The sequence below is a fragment of the Ochotona curzoniae genome, unplaced genomic scaffold (genome assembly GCF_017591425.1).
Source record: "Ochotona curzoniae isolate NIBS_2020 unplaced genomic scaffold, NIBS_Ocur_1.0 contig_2210, whole genome shotgun sequence".
In the NCBI taxonomy this organism is placed as follows: Eukaryota; Metazoa; Chordata; class Mammalia; order Lagomorpha; family Ochotonidae; genus Ochotona; species Ochotona curzoniae.
The window spans coordinates 33,137,354-33,160,713 of NW_024465369.1; the positions used below are offsets into that span (position 1 = coordinate 33,137,354).

Here is a 23,360-nt window from a genome sequence, read left to right on the forward strand (position 1 = left end):
GGCCATTTGCTTATGTTCTTTATCACAAGACTATGAGTTTCATCTTGAGCTCAAAAAACTCGTTTTCTTTATTTCTGTATTTTTAAGGTCCTATGGTATCTAGGAAATGGTTTTTCAATTAATATTTGCAAAGTATATATGCAGGTAAACTAAACTCTTCCTGGTTTACTTTTCTTCCTAGTACTCACAACTTCTAACATGCTAATAACTAAATTAGAAAAAAAAAAAAAAAACAGAGGATGAGAGAGAGAGAAAGAGACAAAGAGCACATATCTATTTGCTGGTTTACTCCCTAAATGTCTGCAATGGCCCCAAAGCCAAAGGTCAGGAACTTATTCCAGATCTTCCACATGAGTGGCAGGAACCCAGTTGCTTGAGCCATTACCACTGTGTCCCATGATGCTCATTAACAGGCAGCTAGAATCAGGAGATGAGCTGGGAATCAAACCTAGCCACTGCAGCATGGGCTGTGGGTATCCTAACGAATAAGCCAAATACCTTCCCCTTACCGTCTTCCCTTATTGTCTTTATTATCTTTGAGTGGTTTTGTTCATTGATGTATCCTAGCACAAAGAACAATTCCTGAACACAGTAAGTATTTGGTGTTTACTGAATAAATTAATACAATAAATGGCTATTTGGGACTCTTCTGTTCAGACTATTCAACATACAACAGTATTTCCCATTGTAATTTTTTCCAGAAAGAAATTCTAGTACCTTTGATTACAACAATAAAAAAAAATGTTTTTTGGGCCCGGCGCGGTGGCGCAAGTGGTTAAGTCCTCGCCTAGCACGCCAGGGATCCCATATGGGCACCGGTTCTAATCCCGGCAGCCCCGCTTCCCTTCCAGCTCCCTGCCTGTGGCCCGGGAAAGCAGTTGAGGACGGCCCAAAAGCTTTGGGACCCTGCACCCGCGTGGGAGACCCTGAAGAGGCTCCTGGCTTTGGATCGGCATAGCATCGGCCGTTGCGCTCACTTGGGGAGTGAATCATCGGACGGAAGATCTTCCTCTCTGTCTCTCCTCTCTGTATATCCGCCTTTCCAATAAAAAAAATAATAAAAATAAATCTTTAAAAAAAAATGCTTTTGTAAACTTTGACAAAAAGTTAATCATATGAAAGAAAAAAAATCCAGTTACTTATGGGTAAATTCTTAGCTTTTTATTTCTGATGATATTCCAGAACACAAGTTTTCAGAAAATGCATAAAGGTTCTTACCCATCCTTGGTTTGATCAGCTACTCCTGCCAAGAGCTGTACAATCTTTGGATTGCTATTCGGATCATTATAAAGTCCAAGATAGCGTTGTACAAAGTCTTCTGGGGTCATATAATGTTCTCCATCAACCTCAGTACTGGCATACTAAAAAAGAAAAAAAAAAGGATACTGCAATTAAAATTATTCAATACCATATTTTTTGGTGAAATTAGGTAAAAATTTTAAAAGTAAATTAAGAAAAGATTAAAATCACAGATTTCTAATATAAAACTTTTCTCTGGATAGTAGGAAATTAAACATCTAGTAATACACACTTCAACTAGTTGAACATTAAAAACATTATGCTAAATAAGAGAAACCAAATACAAAAGGCCATATATTTTAAGATTTTATTTACATGAAATGTCCTAAATACACAAATCATAGAATCAGAATTGTGGTTACCAGGAGCTAGAATAGGATTATGGATGATAACTTAATGGGTATGCTTCTCTTTGATGATGAAAATATTCTTGAATTAGACAGCAGTGATGGTCATACAACATCACAAATGTGCAAAAAAACCATGAATTTTATATTGTAAAATTGTTAAAAAAAATTATAATGTTGGGCCCAGCATGAAAGGCTAGTGGCTGAAGTCCTTGCCTTGCATGCACCAGGATCCCATATGGTTCTAATCCTGGTGGGCCCACTTCGCATCCAGCTCCCTGCCTGTGGCCTGGGGAAGCAGTCGAGGACTGTCCAAAGCCTTGGGACCCTGCACCCACATGGGAGATCTGGAAGAGGCTCCAGGTTCCTGGCTTTGGATCGGCTCAGCTTTGACCACTGTGGCTGCTTGGAGATCTTCCTCTCTGTCTCTCCTTCTCTCTGTATATCTAACTTTCCAATAAAAATAAATAAATCTTTTTTAAAAGAATTCTAACATCATATGAATTCTATCTCAATTAAAAATATACTGATAAAGGCTGGTGTTATAATTCAGCATGCTAAATTTCTACCTGAGACACCAGTATCCAATATGGGTACAGGTTTATGTTCCAGCTGCTCCACTTCTAATCCAGCTCCCTGTTAATGCACTTGGAAAGGTAGCAAAAGATGGCTCAAGTATTTTTGCCCCTGCCAGTCACCCAGGAGACATGTAAGAAGCTTCTGGCTCCAGCCTGGAGCAGCTCCAGCCGTTGTAGCCAAGATACCTCTATCTAATCTCTCTCTTTATCTCTCTTCCTATGTCTCTCTCTCACCCTCTCAACCCTCTCCCTCTCTTCCTCTTTTTGTTTAAATGTGTGTTCAATTGCTCTGTAACTCTGCCTTTATTATAGAGGTCTTTTGTCTGAGTATGAGAGAGAGAGAGAGAAAGCTAAGGGGTAAAAGATTAGGAAAAGCAAAAGGATGACCAGGACGTGGAAATAGGAAAACAGCCTCTGTAGATTCCTAAAGGCGTCTGTCTTCAAGAGTAAATGTGTACTGGAAAAAGGACCTGGCATAATCTGCTAAATCTTAGAAGCGAAATGAGTGAGAAAGTTATAACGAGCAAGGTCTTTCACCACAGGTATATGATCCAAGTTATAATGGCTGAAAAAATAGAAATAAATTTTAAAATATTCCATCATTTATGTCTATTTTTAAATAAACATTATACCAGTGTATCAAAAAATGTATTTTACAGGCTTCACACTCATAATCAAACATGAACAACCAAAAGCCCTTCTCTGATAACTATAGCAGATCAAATCAGTTACTTCAGTCAACAAAGCAATTTTATTACAACTGAAGGCTACAAGAGCTCACTAAGTTGGTTACCACAAAGTTTTTGAAAATCCACACCAAGGCCTAGCCCATCATCACAAAATTACAGAACATAAGGATGAAAAAAAACCGGCAAGTCTTCAGAGAGAGAAACCAGGTCACATACAAAGCATCATGAATCAAGGGCATCATGTTTCCTCAACAGTAACCTTGCGATCCTGAAGCCAATGGAGTGTGGCCTTGAAAATTCTGAGAAACTGCACAACTGAAACTCTACACTGAGCCAAACTTTGAATCAAATATGAGGTTAGGTCAAAAGTACTGAGAGACACCAATGTTCAGCACGTTTTTTTCATTCTTCATGCACTGTTTCTCTGAAAGTTACACGAGAATTTGTTTCAAGTAAAAAACACATGCGCTCCAAAAAACAAATGGTTCAGCCCAAGGAAGTAGCCAAGGGAAATCCTAGGACAACTATGCTTTGGGTCTCAGGAGGCTAATCCTGATAGGGCACACAGAAGGTTCCAAGAAGCAAGCCCCAGGGAAAACATAAGGTCTGCTTTCCAGGGTATTTGGCTATGCAGATGATAACATTAAAGGGAGTATAAGTCTTTACTCAAATATCACCTACAATGAGATTTATCCTTACAACATTATTTAGTATTACAACTCAGCTTTTATATGTATTCCCAAATACCCTTATGCTGCCTTTTTTTTTAATGCTGGGGTTTTTTTAATACCAGGTTTATTGTTTGTTTCCCAATTGGAAGAATCTTTACGTAGTTTGCTTACTGACGTATTCCTTTTTTTAAAACAAGATTTTATTTATCTTTTATTCGAAAGGCAGATATACAGAGAGGAGGAAAGAAGAGAGGAAGATCCTCCATCCGATGATTCACTCCCCAAGTGAACGCAACGCTGGTACTGCGCCGATCCGAAGCCAGGATCCAGGAACTTCTTCCAGGTCTCCCACATGGGTGCAGGGTCCCAAGGGCCTGGGCCATCCTTAACTACATTCCCAGACCACAAGCAGGGAGCTGGATGCAAAGCGGGCTGCCAGGATTAGAACCAGCATTTATGTGGGATTCTGGCACATGCAAGGTGAGGACTTTAACCACTACACTATGGTGCCAGGCCATTACTGATGTATTCCAAACACCAAGAGCACTGCTTGGCACAAGCAGACACTGAGCAAATATTTATTAAATCAATAAATTGATAATAGGAGTTGCAGGTACACAAACAAGCAAATGAGAATTTTGGTAACTTTTAGCTCTGTGAAAAAGTACTTCAGAACCCAGTGTGATGACTCAGTGGCTAAATCCTCACATCACACATGCCAGGATCCCATATGGGCACCGGTTTGTATCCCAGCTGCTCCACTTCCCATCTAGCCTCCTGCTTGTGAACTGGAAAAGGAGTAAAGGATGTCTAAAAGCTTTGGGACGCTGCACCCATGTGAGAGACCCAGAGGAAGCTCTTGGCTTCAAATCAGCTCAACTTTAGCTGTGTAGTCACTTAGGGAGTGAACCAGCAGACAAAAGATCTGTCTCATGGGCCTGGCACAGTGGCCTAGCGGCTAAAGTCCTCGCCTTGAACACGCCAGGATCCCATATGGGCGCCGGTTCTAATCCCGGCAGCTCCACTTCCCATCCAGCTCCCTGCTTGTGGCCTGGGAAAGCAGTCGAAGACGGCCCAAAGCTTTGGGACCCTGCACCCCTGTGAGAGACCCGGAAGAAGTTCCTGGATCCTGGCTTTGGATCGGTGCAGTACCAGCGTTGCGTTCACTTGGGGAGTGAATCATCGGATGGAGGATCTTCCTCTCTGTCTCTCCTCCTCTCTGTATATCTGACTTTGTAATAAAAATAAATAAATCTTAAAAAAAAAAAAAGAATGTGTTGATATTTCTAAAAAAAAAAACAGTAAAAGATCTGTCTCATTCTCTCTGTAATCTACCTCTCCAATAAAAACAACTAATTTTTTTAAAGTACTTTTGCTGTACAAACATAGAAAATATTATAATAATGTAAGACTTGGCTCAAGATAAAAAGGATTATACTCATAATAATGAAGATACCAAATCTTAATTTAATAAAAATGATAAATTTAGTAAACCAGTACAGGCAGAAATAGTATAAGGAAGCTAAGTCTTCAACTATTGTCATGGTAAAAATGTCTAGAAATAGCAATATAGAAATATGAAGGGAGCTATACTACAATCAATAAGAAATCTACAAGTGGATGCTTTTGGGAAGACAGGTGGTGAATTGTGTAAAGCAGCACTGGTTTGCTTTTGGGTTAAGTATGTCAAATTCCTACAAATGTGATTCTAACTACACCAAGCCACTTGCCCTATCAGCAAGATAATAATTTGTTTCCTTAGTATTATTCTGGAAAAAAGCAGAGACTATCAATGCAACTGCTTAAGTAGCTGCCCATAGTGGGCATATTTTTCCAGTTGCTGCTCCCAAAAGCATCAAGAAATAAAACACCATTTGGTGCAGTGGTTAAGGTACCACTTGGAACATTAATACTACAAACCAGAGTATCTGAATTTGATCCACTCCTGATTGCAACTTCATGCTGATAAGTATCTTTGGGAGCAGAAGTGTTGGTTCAAATGGTTGGCCCTGACACTCAAGTGTCTCAGAAGAGAAATGATACTAAAGAAGGAATATGCAGACATGTGTAAGTGAAGGTGAAGCTGATAAAGTAGTGTAAGACCAAAGAGGAAGCTGGCAACATAACGTAGCATGTTAATCCTCTACCTGTAACACTGGCATCCCACATGGACACCAGTTCAACTCCTGGCAGCTCCACTTCTGATCTAGCTCTCTGATAATGGCCTAAAAAGCAAAGAAGGATGGTCCAAGTCTTTGGGAATCTGCACCTACATTGGGGACCAGAGGAAACTTCAGGCTCTTGGCTTTGGACTGGCCCAGTTTCAGCCAATGTGGCCCCTTGGGAATCGAACCAGTGGATGGGAGATCTCTGTCTCTCCTCAAATTCTGCCTTTAAAATAAAAATAAGTAGATCTTAAAAAGAAGAGAGAGACAGAAGAAAATGGAAGAAGAAACTTTAAATGCTACACTGAAGGGCGTGAACTGTATTTTGTGCGTTTTAGGATATCAGTAAAACTTTTAGAGGAAGAGAGAGTCTGATCTGATCTGGTAGCACTGTAAAAGATGGAGAAATCAAAAGAGAGGAACAGAGTGCAGCAGGGAGATCAACTGGTGGTGCTTGACAAGATCCAGGTTGAGGACTAAACCAAGGCAACAAAAGTGGAAAACGAGAAAAGACTGTTACCCACTGCTAACAGCTTTTATTACTCAAAGTTCATACTATTCAAAAGTTACAATAGCATACATAGTGAAAAATCTTTTTGGTACCTTTTTCCACACTCAACACCCCACCCCAAAGGCAAACAATTTCCTATCCCCAGGTACTAAGGTGGCTGGGAGTCTGGATCTGGCTTCTCTACTCATCTCTTCCCTTCCCCTAGTTACAGGAGGAAGAAAAAGAAAATTTGGAAACAATGATCTCACCCACTTTTCTTCCCAAACCCTTGACCCTTCCCGTCCTGATCAACTATGTAAATAAAAAAATAAATAAATTTTAAAATGAAATTAAAAATGAAAAAAATATCCAAAAACTCACGGAAATTGAATGAGGGACGATCTTGTCTTCCCGTGGACACAGAATGGAAGGCAGAGCCATTTCATTCTTCCTCACCCCTCCCAACTCACTCACCCCCAAACATGCCCTATGTCTGTGACCTCCTCACTTTTTAAGGAAACTGGAAATGAAAAAAAAATGCATATTATGATGAATACACACATCAATTGCTTACACCAAAATAAACATTTCAAATTCCATTTTTCCACAAACTTTATAAAGTACCTTCATTATTCTAGAAATGTTTATGCATAAATAGGCAAATCATACTTAATTAAGTGCCTATGAATATTTTAGTCAATAGATTGTCAATAATGGTTCCACGAGATTCTACTGACTGGTGACAGCGCAAGCATTTTAGTTTGTGTAAGTACACTTTGTTATTTGGAAACTGCCTCCTGGTTCATTTCTCAGGATGTATATACCTCATTTTCTTTTATACAGATATCATGCTGATACATTATTCACATTGTTCTGCACATTTTACTTTTTTCCAATTCAGCCCTCTTAAAAAAAGCTATTTAGCAATATTAAGGCACATGAAGACATTTTTGAACAATGGAATTAAAACAAAAGCTGGGAGTGGATATGTGGCCTACTAATTAAAATGCCCACATCCCCTGGGCCCAGCATGGTAGCCTAGCGGCTAAAGTTCTCACCTCGAATGCTCTGAGATCCCATATGGGTACCAGTTCTAATCCTGGCGTCCTGCTTCCCATTGAGCTTGTGGCCTGGGAAAACAGTTGAGCATGGCCCAGGGCCCTGGGACCCTGCATCTGCATGGGAGACCAAGAAGAGGCTCCGGGTTCCTGGCTTCAGATCAGCTTTGCTCTGGTCATTGCAGCCACTTGGGAAGTGAATCAACACATAGATCTTCCTCTCTGTCATTCCTCCTCTCTGTATATCTGACTTTCCAATAAAAATCAAATAAATCTTTTTTTAAATGCCCACATCCTATACTGAAATGCCTGGATTCCATACTGGCTCTTCCTTTGACAATGCTGACCCTGGAGGAGTCATAGGAGTGATGACGGCTTGTGTGGGTTCCTACCAAGTGTGCGACACTTGGCTGGAGTTTCCAGCTTCCAGCTTCTGCCTCAATCCAGAGCAATTCAAGCACTGTGGACCGGTCCAACAGATGGGAACATGCATTCCTTTTCTGTCTGCCTCTCAAGTAAAAACAAACAAAAGTAAGTTGGGACAGGCATTCTACCCAATGATGAAGGCACCCATTAGGATGCCAGGTCCCACAATAGAGTGCCTGGTTGATTCCCAGCTCCAAATCCTGATGCCAACCTCCTGCCAGTGCAGATCCTGGGAAGCAAGAATTAGTTGAGCTCCTATCACTTATGTGAGAGACCTGGACTGAGTTCTTATCTACTGGCCTAGCCCTTGCAGACAGTCTTGGAGGAAAGAAACAGCTAGGAACACCATTCCATCTCTGCCTATCAAATAAATATAAAATATTTTTAAAAGGAGATGTTTGTCTTGGTGTCAAAAGTTGAAATCTATGCATACTTGCCATAATATGCATTTTTATGAATCTTTTGAAGACACCCATTAAGTACTATATGCACACATGTAATACAAAACAAAAATGCTCATATCCTCTGACAATTTCTTGAGCCTGATCTCAATTAATTACTTAATATATGTGCTGCCAAAGTGAGCACATCAATTAATTTACTTAAAATTAGAAAAAACTGGGACAAGTGCCATGGTATATCAGGAATAGCCACCATCTGCAATGCAGGTATCTCATATTGATGCCAATTTGAAACTAGGCTGCCTCACTTCCAATCCAGTTCCGTGCTAATGTGCCTGGGAAAGCAGCACAGGATGACTCATGCGCTTGGGTCCCTTCCACCCAGCCGGGAGAGCCAGAGGATGATCCTGGTTCCTGGCTTCCATCTGGCTCAGCCCTGGCCAATAAAGCTATTTGTGGGGAGAGAACCAGCAGATAAGAGATCTCTCTCTCTCTCATTCTACAACTTCCAAATAAGTAAAATAAACCTTTACAAAAAAACCTAAAAGCAAAATACAAATAAGATCACTTCCCACAGACAGAGTGTGCCTTTCTGTCCTTAAGTAGAGGATGACAAAACAACAAGAACATGAAAACATTTCAGAGGTAGGACTAACAAAGTTCGCAAGTGATTGTCCATTGCTTTTCACCAGAAGTGTTTATTCTCTAAAACCTGAATTTGATCATAAAAAAAAAACCCCACTACATATTCAGAACACAAAAGGAAAAGTGTATCAGTACATATGGAATCATCTGGATTCCACAATGTTTGTGACTCTTAAATCTATCAGGAAACAGAGCAGCCTTAGAGGCACAAACCATCAAGGCTGCAGCAGACAACAAGGAAAACAAATGCTTTTGTTGTCATGTACCGAAACAGGCTTTGCCAGTATCTGGAGTTACAAATGATGCCAAGGAACAAATTACCCTGAGGTATTTTGTCAGTGTTTTCCCCAGCTCTCCCAGTCCATTTGAACTTGATTTTAACTGAAGGATAGTGTGTATAGCTTAGAGGAATGAAACATAAGTCCTCTCATCCACCAGGAGTCAGTACTTGACTTGTAAAGAGACAATTAACTAAGTAACTCATTAAATTAGAGACAATTACTTGTCAATGTCAGTAAGCTTGTGGCCTGAAAGGACACAGCCAAACAGAGAATGCAGAACTGAAACTAAAATCTGCCCACAATCAGTCAAACGCTAAAACATTTTAGGCATTATGCTAAAACAAAAGTTAGTCCCTCAAAAATGGGTGATAAATTTAAGCCAAAAATATGTTTCTAAAGACTGATTTATTTGAAAGGCCCCATGACAGAGAACAAGGAACACACAGATGTTAACATTTGCTGGTTCACTTATGAAATGCCATCAAAAGCCAGGGCAGGGCCAAGCTAAAGCCAGGAGCTAAAAATCTTATCAGGGTCTCCCACATGGGTGACAGGAGGAACCCAAGGACCTGATTATCTTTTGCTGCTTCCCAGGCAAGAAGTTGGATCAGAAGCCAAGGGGTTGGGACTCAAACCAGCTCTGAGATTGAATACTGGCGTTCCAAGCAGCAGCTTAATCCACTGAAACAGCTTTTAAAATGCTTTTTCAGAAGAAAAAAAAATACATTTTAGGGAGCTGGTGTTTTAGTGTAACAGACAGAGCTGCCTCCTGAGATGTCAGAATCCAATATGAACATCAGCTCAAACCCAAGCTGTTTCAGTTCCAGCCCAGCTCCCTAATGCATGGGAAAAGCAGCATTTGATAGCCAAGTACTCGGCCCCTTCCACCCATGTGGAAAACCCAGAACAAGCTCCTGGATCCTGACTTCCCGCCTGGCCCTGCCTTGCCTTTGCAGCCATGTAAGAGTGAACAAGCTCATGCAACAGTTTATCTTTCTCCCTCTCTTTCAAATATATAAATAAATCTTTTCTAAAAAACAATGTTTATAGAGTGAGCATTTGGAATAGTAGTCAAGAGGTTTACATCCCAGGGGCCCAGCATGATGTCTCTCAATGGCTAAATCTTCACTGGGATCCCATACAGGCACTGGTTCACGTTTGGCTGCTCTGTGTCCCATCCATCCAGCTTTTTGGGAAAGCAGTGGAGGTTGGCTCAAAGCCTTGGCACTCTACACTCACATGGGAGACCTGGAATAAATTCCTGGCTTCAGATAGGCTCAGATCTGGTCGTTGTGGCCATTTGGGGAATGAACTAGTGGATGGAAGATCTTTCTGTCCTTTTCTCTGTAAATCTGCCTCTCCAATAAAAATAAATAAGTCTTCAAAAAAAAAAGTTTGCATTTCCTAGCAAAGTGCCCAGGGCTCAAGTCCCCACTCCACTTTCATGCTGAGCTTCTTGCTAACTGTACCCTGGGAGACAACAGAAGATAGCTCAAGTGCTTGCATCCCTGTCACCCCCGTGACAAATTCAGATTGAATTCTGGAATTCTGGCTTTGCTCTGGCTCAATCTTAACTGTGGGATGGAATCTGGGAAATGAAATGGGAAGAAAGATCTCTCTTTGCCTTTCAAATAAATTAAAATGTATTTTAACCATACTCAAATGAAAAATGACTTACTTTAAACAACTCAATTGCTTTTAATGCTTTTTTAATGATGGGGTAATAATATTTTAACAGATTATTCTCAAAAAGTAAACATAGCCTAAGTAGCATTTAAGGCTAGAAGAAAATATTAAGTGATTTTATTGAGGTATCTTCTTGCTACTAGTCTAAATGACTTAAATAACTACACTAAAAATGATAAAAAGCAATTTAAATCTTTCAAAATTTTATGCTAAAGATTTAATATATAAGACCATCTAGTAGCTTCATAACATCATTTCCATTTTATTCCTTCCATTTCAAAGACTGAACTACAATGATTTTAAGTGAAATTAATCAAAATTTATGTTCACACTTTGAATAACTTTAGAGTTAATCATTTGCCATTTCAAAGATGTCTCTCAAGCAGTTGTAAATCCTCTCAGGCAAGAAGTCAAGGACACATGAAAGACATTGAAAAAGAGTAGGTGACGGTACCAGGACTAAAATAAGTGGCCTGTTTTCTTGCCGAAACCTTTCCAAAACCCAACTCAACCACTTGAAAAGGCCAAAGTACACATCTTTTCATTTCCATAATATTTAAATTTACACTTAGTTCACACATGGTTCACACATGCTGAAACCTGAAAAATAAGTCTTATAAGAGATTAAAATCTTTATTTAATAAAAATTGTCCTTAAAAGACAGATTTCATAGACATATATTGTAATTACACTGAACTAGCTTATCGCCAAACAAGATCATATCATCTAGAAACTTCTTGTGATCAAGCCAGCAAATTAACATGTCAAGACCTCACTTGACTGTAATACACTACTCCTTTGCAATTTGCCAAATTTAACCTGAAGCAACCTTTAGGATATATCAACTACTTCACAATTAACTATATAAATTACACATTACATAGAATTTACAACTCTGAATTACCACTAAGAAAAAAACTTAAAATTCAATTATTTGAATGAGTTAAAAAAATTCCAAATAATTTACATGATATAAACTATTTCTTTAAATGGCTTAAGTTCAGAAACAGACACTTTGATGCTTCATATTTCTAAAAGACATTCCCGAGACGATAATAAAGGAAAATTTTGATGTGAATAAAATATTGTTCTTGTTAATTCTACACTGTTACCAAGATCAAGGATTTTCTTCCAAGTAAACACACCAAAACTGAGGCAGTATGTCTAGAAACAGTAAGTCAAAAATCTGCTGAAATCCACCCTTTTGGGTTATTCTGTATTCATTGTATAACTGTGGGCACTCTGCCTGGCATTGGGGTGCAGAGATCAGTATGAACCAGTTCCTCCATCAAGCAGTTCAGAAACGACACATGACAGAGGCTGAAACTGCGCCAGAAAACTAGGCTTCCAAAGCCCTATGCCACCAAGCCACTGACAATGTTCAGGTAGAACACTCAGTTTCTCCGAGCTGCTTCTTAAAAACAGAAAACAAAACAAAATGCAGGAGAGTTACAGCTTAACAGCTAACATGTTATGGAGGGAAAGACAGATTCTGAAGATCACAGAACTTAGAAATGAGAATATGTGTATATTGAAATAGTTATTGTTAAACAGAAATGCCCAAGATCCCAGTTTTCTGCCCTCCTTTCGCTTTCTGCTTTTGTCCTAACATGAAGTACTTAATGTTCTAATTCTTCATGTCTCTCCAGACTAATGTTTCTTTGGAGTTGGCTTCCAGTACTGCCGGGCTCCCCAGGACACAGGCCCTGACTGGTCTAGGCAGCTTCATCTCCGTCTGTCCAACACGTGGCTGTAACATGAGTCAAGCGAAAGCATTCCTCCATGACTCTGTTCCAACTGAGATGAACTGACATTTTTGGACCTTAACATCTTGTGATTTCAGTAACTCAAATGACAAAGTCACATAGTTCAGTAACTACAGAGGATCACAGAGTGAATTCCCATATAGAGAAAATGAACTCTGTGACAAAGAGAACAATATGTACCAAGGCAAGAGTGAGCATAAAAAGTGAGTTCCTTTGCTGCCCCCTTCACTGCTACTGCCCTTTATTCCAATGGAAGCCAAATTTAGTCAGGAATTCGTGCCCTTTCACTATACCAGCACTCTGCACCGGAGCAAAAACCACATAGATCCAATATCCAAACCCAGTTACAACATGAATTTACCTTACTTTAGTATGGTGGCACTACTAAAATGAGAGTACTGTATTATTGCAGTACTATGAGATGAGAAAAACAGTTACACATGAGAATGGTTTTTAATTTAGCAACTTTATTATGGCCATCTTAATTTTAATAGGGACTTCAATTAGTAATGTTAAAATCTTCCAATATTACTAAACCAATCACATAAAACATCATGGAAAAGCAATTTCGCACCTCTAATTTTAATTAGCACTCAGAGTTTCATACTTTGCACACCAGAAACAAAATCTGTTTGATTTGGCAGAGAATTCTCCAGAATCTTTACTTTTTAACTTAACGGATTCCATAAAATGCTACATGCTTACTTTTCTATTGGCTTCAATACCTGTATTTTCACATGTTGTCCATTATAGCAAGTCTGCTGTCAGCTATTGATTGTTCATTTTCCCAACGGAGTAAAGAAGAGCAAAACTTTTGCCAGTCACTCAAATCAAATGAAACTACTATAATAAACTAAGTCTACAAAATAATTTTCCCCTTTAAAATGACCAAAGTCCTTAGAAATAAAAATAATGATTCCTGGAGAACCCAATAACATGAATTAGAATGCTTCCCAGGGTAAATCAAGTTAAATAATTAATTTGCATTATTCTTTAAATACATACTTCAATCTCTTGGTCTAAGTAACCATGGGAACTTACAATGAGTATATATATTTATCAGTCTGTGCAAATCACATCTTCCTGACAATCAAGGTGCAGCTCCCAGGGGGAGAGGGGTTCTTAATTGTTGGTAAGCCTTGATTAAATATAAAAATATTTAACATACAAAAATGACTTTTAGCATAGTAGAGAGAAAATATTCAGGATCTAAGAGATTAGTCAAAAGCTTTATAAGCATAGCTTGGATTCTGTTTTTAATAAGGTTGCTTTTTAAAACACAAGGCAATCAGGGAAATCTCAACACTGAATAGAGACTGATGATATTAAGGAATTTTTAAAAATGCAATAATAGTACCATGGCTTGGTTAGTTTTCTGGAATCCTTATCTTTCAGAGATACACACTAAAATATGTACGTCTGCTGCAGTAGGATGGCTAGGACCCGCTTCAAAATAAGCCAGTGCAGCTGAATGAAGGCAGAACAAAGGAATCTAAAGGGTTGAAAAGCACATGTGACATATCTTGTGATATCAATTAAGCTCACGACCCAAATCTTAACTAAAGCCAGTATATTCAGGGTTCAATCAAGTGCTTACTGAATATCTTTCACTCAAAGCTGAAACTGTCTTGCCTAGCATATCTTCAAAATGCATTTCTTATATTTCTAAAAAGCCAGTGTTGACCACAGCAATGAATTCAGTAGAAGATACTTTCAGAAATGTCCACAAAACTAAGAGACAAAGACAGAACAGGGACATGGTGACTTTAAAAAAACAAAGAAAACAAAATGCTACAAAATATAATGAATTACAAGGTTATCTTCCAGAGCTCTGTGTTGATATTCGGAGCTCATGGTTAGACTGCTATTCCTTTTCTGGTCCAGACTGACCAACAAGGGCTCAGAAGAAAACTGTATCAGGATCTTTCCCAGCTCTCGGGTCTCCCAGACTTAGACAAAGCTGTAACTCTTTGCAGAACCTTACAGACTTGCGAGAAATTGTTTTTTGCTGATATTTCTGAAAAAGGGATTTATGATGATCTTTAGACTCATGTTTCAAAAACGTACTTGATTTTGTATATAATAATAAATATATATGAACATTTGGTTATTTTATTAGACCCAGTCTGGGGAAGACAAAGGGCCAGATCTTGTTTAGAAAAGACAAAATTCATGTGTCAACCAAGAAGAGATGAAAGGGAACAGGGAATAAAAACTAAGCTTTATCTATTATTCTCCATAGTTTACATGTTATTTTTTGTCACCTTTATAACACCCCTATGTGCTACGTGTAGTCAGATGAAGAAAAAGGCTCTAAAAGTAATGTAAACCTGAGGCCACACAGCAAAAGGGGACCAAGTCAAGACTTAAACCCAAGCTTTATTACAAAGCCCATGAAGGCCTCAGCGGCAATCTGCTATCTGTTGGATGAAGAGTTTCATCCAGCTTAAGAAGTTCCATGAATCCTACAGACATGAGGAACTGGGAGAAACAGTGATCTACCAAACACAGATGCACAGAAGGTACAGTTTATGTATCAATAAGATCTATGCAAACTAATTTAAACTCTTCTCTGTAACTACACGCAGGCTCTTCCTGGTGTGGCTCCTTCCCCTTTATCTCTTGCTAGCCCATCAGCCCTCAAGACCAATGCTCCAGACACGTGAGCCTCCCTCCTGCAAGTTCAACACTCCAAACCCTCATTTATATCTAATCCTTTGACACTGAGATCCTTAGGATTCTCTCCATTGCCTAACCCTTACTGACCTTTCTGTTCTCAACTTTGTATCATCTTGTCAAGTGCCATTCCTGGTTACATTCTAGAATAATAATTTTTTCCAAAAAAATTACCTACTTGGGCAGATGCATTATCTCAACTGGAAATCCTCCACTCCCAAGTGCCAGATCCCATGTAGGTTGTTCATCTCCTGGCTGCTGTACTTCCCATCAGACTCCATGCTAATGGCCTGGGAAAGCAGAGGAGGATGGCCCAAAGCTTTGACACTCTGCACCAACTTAGGAAGCCTGGAAGAATCTCCTGGCTCCTGCCTTCAGATCGACTCAACTCTGGCACACTGTGGCCACTTGAGTAGACCAGTAGATGGAAGATCTTTCTGTCTCTCCTTCTCTCTGTAAACCTGCCTTTCCAATAAAAAAAAAATAAATTTTCAATAAAACAAAACAAAAACTATGACCCTTTCAATCTATGTTAATCTCTTGTTGCTACTGTTTCTTTCATGGGCTTTTAACTGTCTTATCTGTGGAATGTGAGGCTCTATGTCTGCTTATCCCTACTCCCTCTATGCTTCTCTATATTATCACCACAAATATAGAGCCAACCACAGGAAATTGAAACTGTGTTCACCAGAAGTACAATATACACTTAATAACACTAATTTCCTTCTATTTGCAATTATTTTTCAACCCCAACCCTTCCAACTGATACTAGAATAAAGTCTTATTACAGTCTAGATTGCCATTAATATCTAAGTTATTTATCCATTGAAAATTTGTAGAGTTTATAGTGAACATTTTATAAACAAAAAATAATCTTAAACTCTTGTATTTTGAAGAGCTAGTGAAAAACTTTAACCAGCATTACCAATAAAACTATAGATTCTTTTCTATGTGTCCAATACCAGGTTTATACAATTCACTTCATCCTGGGAAACTTTCCACTTCAGATTCTGAACTACTAAATTCTTACTTTTAAGTCATCCATATGCTCAATGTTTAATACATGGAGACTTTAAAAAAATGATTTATAATTTAGTTATCTGAAAAGCACCGCTACAAAGAGAGAGCATCCAAGACCTATGAGATGCCAGCACCACAGGTAGCTGTTAAGCTTGCTGTACCACAACACATGGTAAAGTCCCACCTTCACTTTCAATCCAGCTTTCTGCTAATGCACCTAGAAGACAGGTGATGGCCCAGGTACAGGGATTCTTGCCACCCATGTGGCAGACCTGTTTGAAGTTCCTGATTTCTTGCTTCAGCGTGGCACAGCCTTAGCTGTTGCAGGCATTTGGGGCATGAACCTGCAGACAGAAGCTCTCCTCTGTCACTGCCTTTCAATAATAAATTATTGAACTTAATATAAAATATGTAAATTATATTAAATATTAAAAGTAATTTTTTAACTAAGAGAAAAAATGCATATTTGTAACTTCATATGGTACATGCTCTTCACTGCTACAGTGCTAATAATGAAAAAAAACAGAATCAAAACAATATTGGAGTTCTGACATTCCAGTAATGTTTTGGACTGACATATATAGTTTTAATATATGCCCTTTGGCCATGCTGAAAAATGAATGGCAGAAAATCAATCAACTTAAACAAAATGTTGAAAGGTCTTAATGAGCCCAGTACTGTGGAATAACAAGTTAAACTGCTAGCTTGGCACAAGTTTGTATCCTGGTTGCCCAACTTCTGATACACCCTCCTGTTAATACTGTAAAAGCAGCTGAAAATGGCCCAAGTCACTGGACTTTCACACCCATGTGGGAGACCTGGAAGAAGCTTCTGACTCCTGGCTTCAGCCCTGGCCACTGTGACCATGTGAGGAGTGAACAAGACCATGATTCTCATTCATTTTCATTTTCTCTCTGTCTCTGTAACTCTGCCTTTCAAATAAATTTTAAAAAGAGAACTGAAAAAGTCATTCACTGAAAGTGTTGTTGTTAATCTACTTTGCCACAAAGCGCAGACAGCATGAACCCTCCATGTTGAACATTATCAGGCTGTGCCAATGACCTGCTCCCTTCCTGTTTGCCTTACCTCATCTCTCTTCGCAGTTTCTTTTTGCTACTGCACACTTACGAAATGGGGTCAATGGAAGTGTGTGGGTGGGTGAGACAGGTAACAGAACAAAGAGATAGGAAATGATAGTTCTTAGAGTAGCAATAGTAAAAGCTTGACAATTGGTTGTAAAATCATAACAAAGCCTAGCATGTAAAAATTCATTTACTGTACTTTCATTTCAGGTATCTGTGACAGTAGGAAAAAAAAATCATAGTGAAAACATTTTTTTAAAACAGATGGGCCCTGGGCCCGGCGCGGTGGCGCAAGTGGTTAAAGGTCCTCGCCTTGCACGCCCGGGATCCCATATGGGCGCTGGTTCTAGTCCGGGCAGCCCCGCTTCCCTTCCAGCTCCCTGCCTGTGGCCTGGGAAAGCAGTCGAGGACAGCCCAAAGCTTTGGGAACCTGCACCCGCGTGGGAGACCCGGAAGAGGCTCCTGGCTTCGGGTCGGCATAGTATCGGCCCGTTGCGCTCACTTGGGGAGTGAATCATCGGACGGAAGATCTTCCTCTCTGTCTCTCCTCTCTGTATATCCGCCTTTCCAATGAAAAAATAATAAAAATAAATCTTTAAAAAAATAAATAAATAAAAATAAATAAATAAATAAAACAGATGGGCCCAGCGCGATAGCGCAATGGTTAAGCTCCTCGCTTTGAACATGCCAGGATCCCATATGGGCGCCAGTTCTAATCCCGGCAGCTCCACTTCCCATCCAGCTCTCTGCTTGTGGCCTGGGAAAGCAGTCAAGGATGGCCCAAAGCCTTGGGACCCTGCACCCATGTGGGATACCCAGAAAGAAGTTCCTGGCTCCTGGCTTTGGATCGGTGCAGCACAGGCCATTGCAGTCACTTGGGTAATGAATCATTGGACAGAAGATCTTCCTCTCTGTCTCTCCTCCTCTCTGTACATCTGCCTTTCCAATAAAATAAATAAATCTTAAAAAAAAAAATAAAGCAGAAAATGTAACTCATCAAAATCTGAGAAGCAATGAAGAACACAATAAATAAACGTATTCCCCTATATTCAAAATAAAAACATTTTATTCATATAAGGCTCTGATCATGAACATTGCAATTCCACTAAGCATGGATAAATCCTACTTTCAAGCAGAAATATTTTCTTCTTTCAGAAAATGAGCCGTATTGAATAGTGGATTTTCAAAAAATATTTAGATATTATTTGGGAGAAAGACAAACAGAAAGACAGAGGTCCTCTGTTTATTAATAAATTCTCCAACTACCTGAATTAGCTGCAGCTAGACCAGAAGGAAGCCAGAATCCAAAAACTCTCAGTGTGCGTCTCCTACACGGGTGAGCTAACCCAAGCACTTGAGTTATCAACACCAACTGCTTCCCAGGGTGCACAGTAGCAAAAAGATGAAAATGGGAGTGGAACTGGTGCCTGACCTTAGGCTCTCCAAAACAGGATGCTAGTTTCTCAAATATCCATGTCCACATTCATTATTTGTGAACATAGATGATTAGTGTCGTAAATCTAAATTCTACAAAGCAGAGCTTTCAAATGAACCGGAACCCAGTGACTCCTAAATTCTAACAAATCAAGTTATACTACTTAATGTAGTAACAGAATAATGTATGTTTTAGCTTTTGAAGATACCCTCCCTATGAAACTACTATGTTCACTATTCCCCTTTGTTTTTCTCCTCCTCCTTCTTACATCAGTTGTGGATATCTCTTACAAATCAATCTTTGATCCTCTGTCCTATCTATTTTGTATTCAATTCCCCTAACACAAGTATGCATCCCACCACCTGTATCATCACATGTGTGTCCAAATATGACTAACTTAGAACAGATTTACTGTTAACATCCTCCAAAATTCCCAAAATGCATATTTTATCAATTAAGATCTAGTCTTTAAAATATCAGCTTCACTACTCCTTCTTTGACTTCCATATACAATATCAAACTCAAGGTTTATCTCTTACAAAGACCCTTCTTGGCCATTTTCCCCAGCCATCAACTAGCCCATGTCATTATCTCCCACACCTATGATTTCAATAGCCTCTTGACTGATTGCCTTACCTACTTCCAATCTCTATGCTTTATCCAACACACAAAAAAAGCTGACAGAATTCACTTCAATGTGCCTTCTCAGAAATCTATAGTATCCTCCCACTACTTCAAATTCCTAAGGCAACTGTTCCAGTCAGTCACAGAATAAGAACATTTTTAAATTTTATTCCTAAGTAGCAAGTTTTTTTAAACTTAAGAAAACATTGCTTCTTAGTCTTTCAAAAGCTTCTCCATTTCAAGATCCCACAAATAGAGTAATACAAGGGTTAAAAATATGGGTTCCAGAATTTGATTAGAATCGAATCTCCATTATAATATTAACCAAATCGTTAATTCCATCTACATGACAGGAATACTAAACCTAGCTCACAAGGTTATTATGAAACCATACTATCCTTAAAACATCAGGCTGATTTCCATTACTCTCTAAAAGATCGATACATTTTAGCCATTGTCATCATCACATGGTCACCGTGATCTAGGCAAGCCAACCTGATTGCTCTGTCACTGGCTATGAATGTCTACACTCATCTTGACTACTTCAACCACAGATCAATTCAACTGAAATGGTCCATAAAAGGAGTTAGACTAATGACATGCCCATCATCATTTAAGTCTTGTCTCAGTTATCCCCCGTAATTAATCAACATGGTTCTTAGTATTGATAAACCTAAGTGCATAGCACACAGCAAAACAGTTCTTAGTAAGAATTTATAGGTAAATACATTAAATGCTAAATAAATAGCATGTTTCTTCTCTTCATTTATAAGTAAAATATTAAGAAATCACATGAATCTGTAATAAAACTGAGTCTACATAGTATCCTACTGTTTCAAGTAACTGCAGTTTAAAGTATTCAAGCCAAGAATAAAAATCATTAGTTGGTAACTCATCTCCTGTTGATTGAACCAGCTATATTGTCTCTTTCTCGCTGATTTCCTTCCCCCCCTTTTAAATTATCTATGTTCAATCTTATTTTATTAATAATGTTTAGGTCAATACTTTAAATTGAGTGCTAAATACAGTTATGGCATCCAGGAACGTTAACATCCAAATAAGAGCATCATCAAAATAGCATACAAAAAGATGACAATATACAAAACATTAAAGCAGAAGCTAAGATTTAAAGTTGTAAAAGCAAGATACAGTTCCCGCCTCTCTCCTTCTACCTCCAGCTACCAACAGCACAACACCTTCTTCCCAGTCTACTCAAAATAAATAAGCAAACAAACAAATCCATTGAGAAATCAGATTTATTCACCCAGGGAATGTGAAAGCTGGAATGACCTTGCTTCCATTTCCTGTGTCCCACTGTGGATGAGACCAGTAAGAGGGGACAATAAGCCTAAGGGTACAAGCTCTAGATGGCTAAGGGTCGGGGATGACCTGGTGTTGCTGACCTCTTATATCATGTACCATCTCAATAGGTTTCTTCCTTATCTAACTGATCTGGAAAAGAAAACCACACTGCATAAACTCTTTGACAATTATATGGCATATTTATCTATGAGAAACAAAGGTTTCAAGCCATAAGTGCATGTTTCTATTACAACTTCATTGCTCTGGAAAATACATTTTCCTCACTGGATATTAAAATAACTTAAGGTTCCCACTTCCATTCATTCATTTTCATGAACTATACATATGTATGTCCATCTATACAGCCTCCTCCACAACAAGCTTCAACCACATGTTTCCAATAAAAATGTTATCTATTCCAAGCTCATCAGCATATCTCAGAATCTGTTCCTAATATAGAGCCATAGACTTGAAATTGGAAGGAACCCTGAAGGTCACCTCTCATTTTACAGAGGAAAATAATACTCAGCAGGGAGCTGCCCAAGGTCAGAAAGTATCTACATAAGAACCCAGCTTCAGAATAAGAAGTTCTCATAACAAAAGATCTCAGGAGGAAAAAAAAAAAAATCACAAGATTTACTGAAATAGCTCCACCTGAGTCCCTTTTTACAGCTACTTCTTAAGTACAACTTCCTGCATACAGAAGTTCAGAAATGTAAAAAAATGAAAAGTCAACCTCTTTTTAATGCCAGTAAAGTAACTTATCCTACAAGCTCAGCCAAAAACAGATCCTTGCAAGAATCAGACTACCATGTTTGTATCATTATTTGGGAGCAAAAATAAGGGGAAAAGACATATAAATTAAGACCATTATAATACTTTTATGGCCTTAAATAACTACATAAAGGATTGCACATAAGTAGGAAAATTTCACATTTAACTTTCAAGGAAGAAATATTTGTTTAGCCATTATATACCTATTAGTTATGCCAGAATGTCAAAAAAAACTTAGCCTCAGTGCGAATTAGCCTCCGCTCAGCTGAAAATCCTTGTTAATCTTTTTTACTTAAGCCATGCAAAGAAACCAGAAATTTATCAATCCTTAATAAGCACTTTCCATCAAATTTCAATAAGCTATACCATCTAGCCATGTTTATAAGAAAACATGAAAAGAGAACATTCCTCAAAGTTAAGGTCTGAAAAGCACAAATGCCTTTTGGGTTTATTCAATGCCATATACTACGGTTGCCAATTTACCTGTAGGAATATGTTTCTTAACTCCTGAGGATCACCTCGCTTGGTTGTTTGCACCTGTAAGGGAAAAAAAAGTTAATGCTTCACTAGACACTATACAATCTCTTCAGATTAGACTTCACATCAGTAACAATCAACTCTGTTATCTTTTATAGAGGTATTTAGTTTAAAACAAACGGAAAAGCCTAATTGCTGATAACAACTGTCAAATTGGAGATCTGTGACCAGAGGGTGGAAACACAGGTGTGAACAGCCTAAGATACAGCAATTTACTGACAGTGCCTTCTCTCGACTGGAAAAGGAAAGCAGTTGAGTATCAATCTTTTACTTTACTCCACATTCACTAGCAAGAGTAGTACCCACCCACCCTCAAATCAAGAGGCCAGCACGAGTGGAGCAACAGAAAAGTGAAAACACCCAAATTAATCGCATGGCCTAGCAGCCTTTCTTCCCGACGGAAAGCAATCCTAGCATATAATTATCTCCGCGCCCCTCTCCTTCCCCATTCAACCTCCAGCACCAGAGCTGCCGCACAGATACTTTTGACATCCTGCACCTACAAAGCAGGTGTCAATCATTGCCCTCGGGCCCCAACGGAGGCCAATTACTCAACACTCGCCCCTTCCCCCACCGCAAAGCACAGATGCCCTAGGTATCCGCGGCTTTCCTTGCTACTTTGTCCCACACGCCTTTCCATGCCCTACAACCCTGGACTCCCAATCCCACGCCACTCAAGGCACGACACGACTCTTCCTTCACCGACCCATGGTCCTCTCTAGCTCTCACACTCACAATCCCTCCTTCCCCTCCCCCAGCTGGGCATCCCTTCAGTCCAAGCCCTGCACAGCTCCCCAACCCGCGGAGCTGCAGCTCCAGGACAGGCTAAGCACAAGGTTAAGAAGGAAATGGGGAAAGACGAGGGGCCGCGAGCAAGGCCCTCGGAATTTCTCTTATGCAATAAAGAGCTGCAGAGAGTTGGGAGTCACCTTGACCGCCATGCTGTGCTCGGAAGCCGGGGACGAGCAAGTGAGCGAGCGGGGCCGAGCTGTCAGGGCGCGCGCGCGCCGCCTCCCCGCCCGCCCTCCGGCTCGCCGGCGCCGCGCGCGTCCCTATGCAAATGAACAGGGGACACGCCGCCCAAGGGAGAGCGCCGGGCACCGCGGCCACACGGGCGGCTGGTCCCGGGCCCGCCTGCCAGCCGGGTGGACGAAGGGCACAGCCTCCCACGAGCGAAGACGGGAGTGCGAGCCTTGGGATTCCGACACGCCGCGAGGTTGCTACAGCCGAGTTGCCGCCAGGAAAGCCCAGGGTTTTTCTAGGGCCTCCTAGGGGTGTGGCTTTGGGCGCTACCGAAGTCTTTCCCTTCTCGAGGCTTAAAGGCACGTTTGGGGTTTTATATTGAGCAGGATCTCAAGGGATCGAAGAGCAGCACATTTCACTGATAACGAGTTAATGACAATTAATG

The 23,360-nt window shown here is 39.7% G+C and overlaps 1 protein-coding gene across 1 annotated transcript in view; it reads right to left on the minus strand.

The window, feature by feature from the left end:
* Window positions 1–23,018, minus strand: part of SLC25A12 (solute carrier family 25 member 12) — an 89,780-nt gene extending 66,762 nt beyond the window's left edge. The window contains exons 1-3 of the mRNA XM_040971714.1: window positions 22,882–23,018; window positions 21,899–21,952; window positions 1,219–1,361 (exon numbers count right to left, since the gene is read on the minus strand). Coding sequence (XP_040827648.1) covers window positions 1,219–1,361; window positions 21,899–21,952; window positions 22,882–22,893 — 209 coding nt within the window. The 5' untranslated portion in view covers window positions 22,894–23,018. The remainder of the gene's footprint in view (window positions 1–1,218; window positions 1,362–21,898; window positions 21,953–22,881) is intronic.
* Window positions 23,019–23,360: the final 342 nt, after the last annotated feature.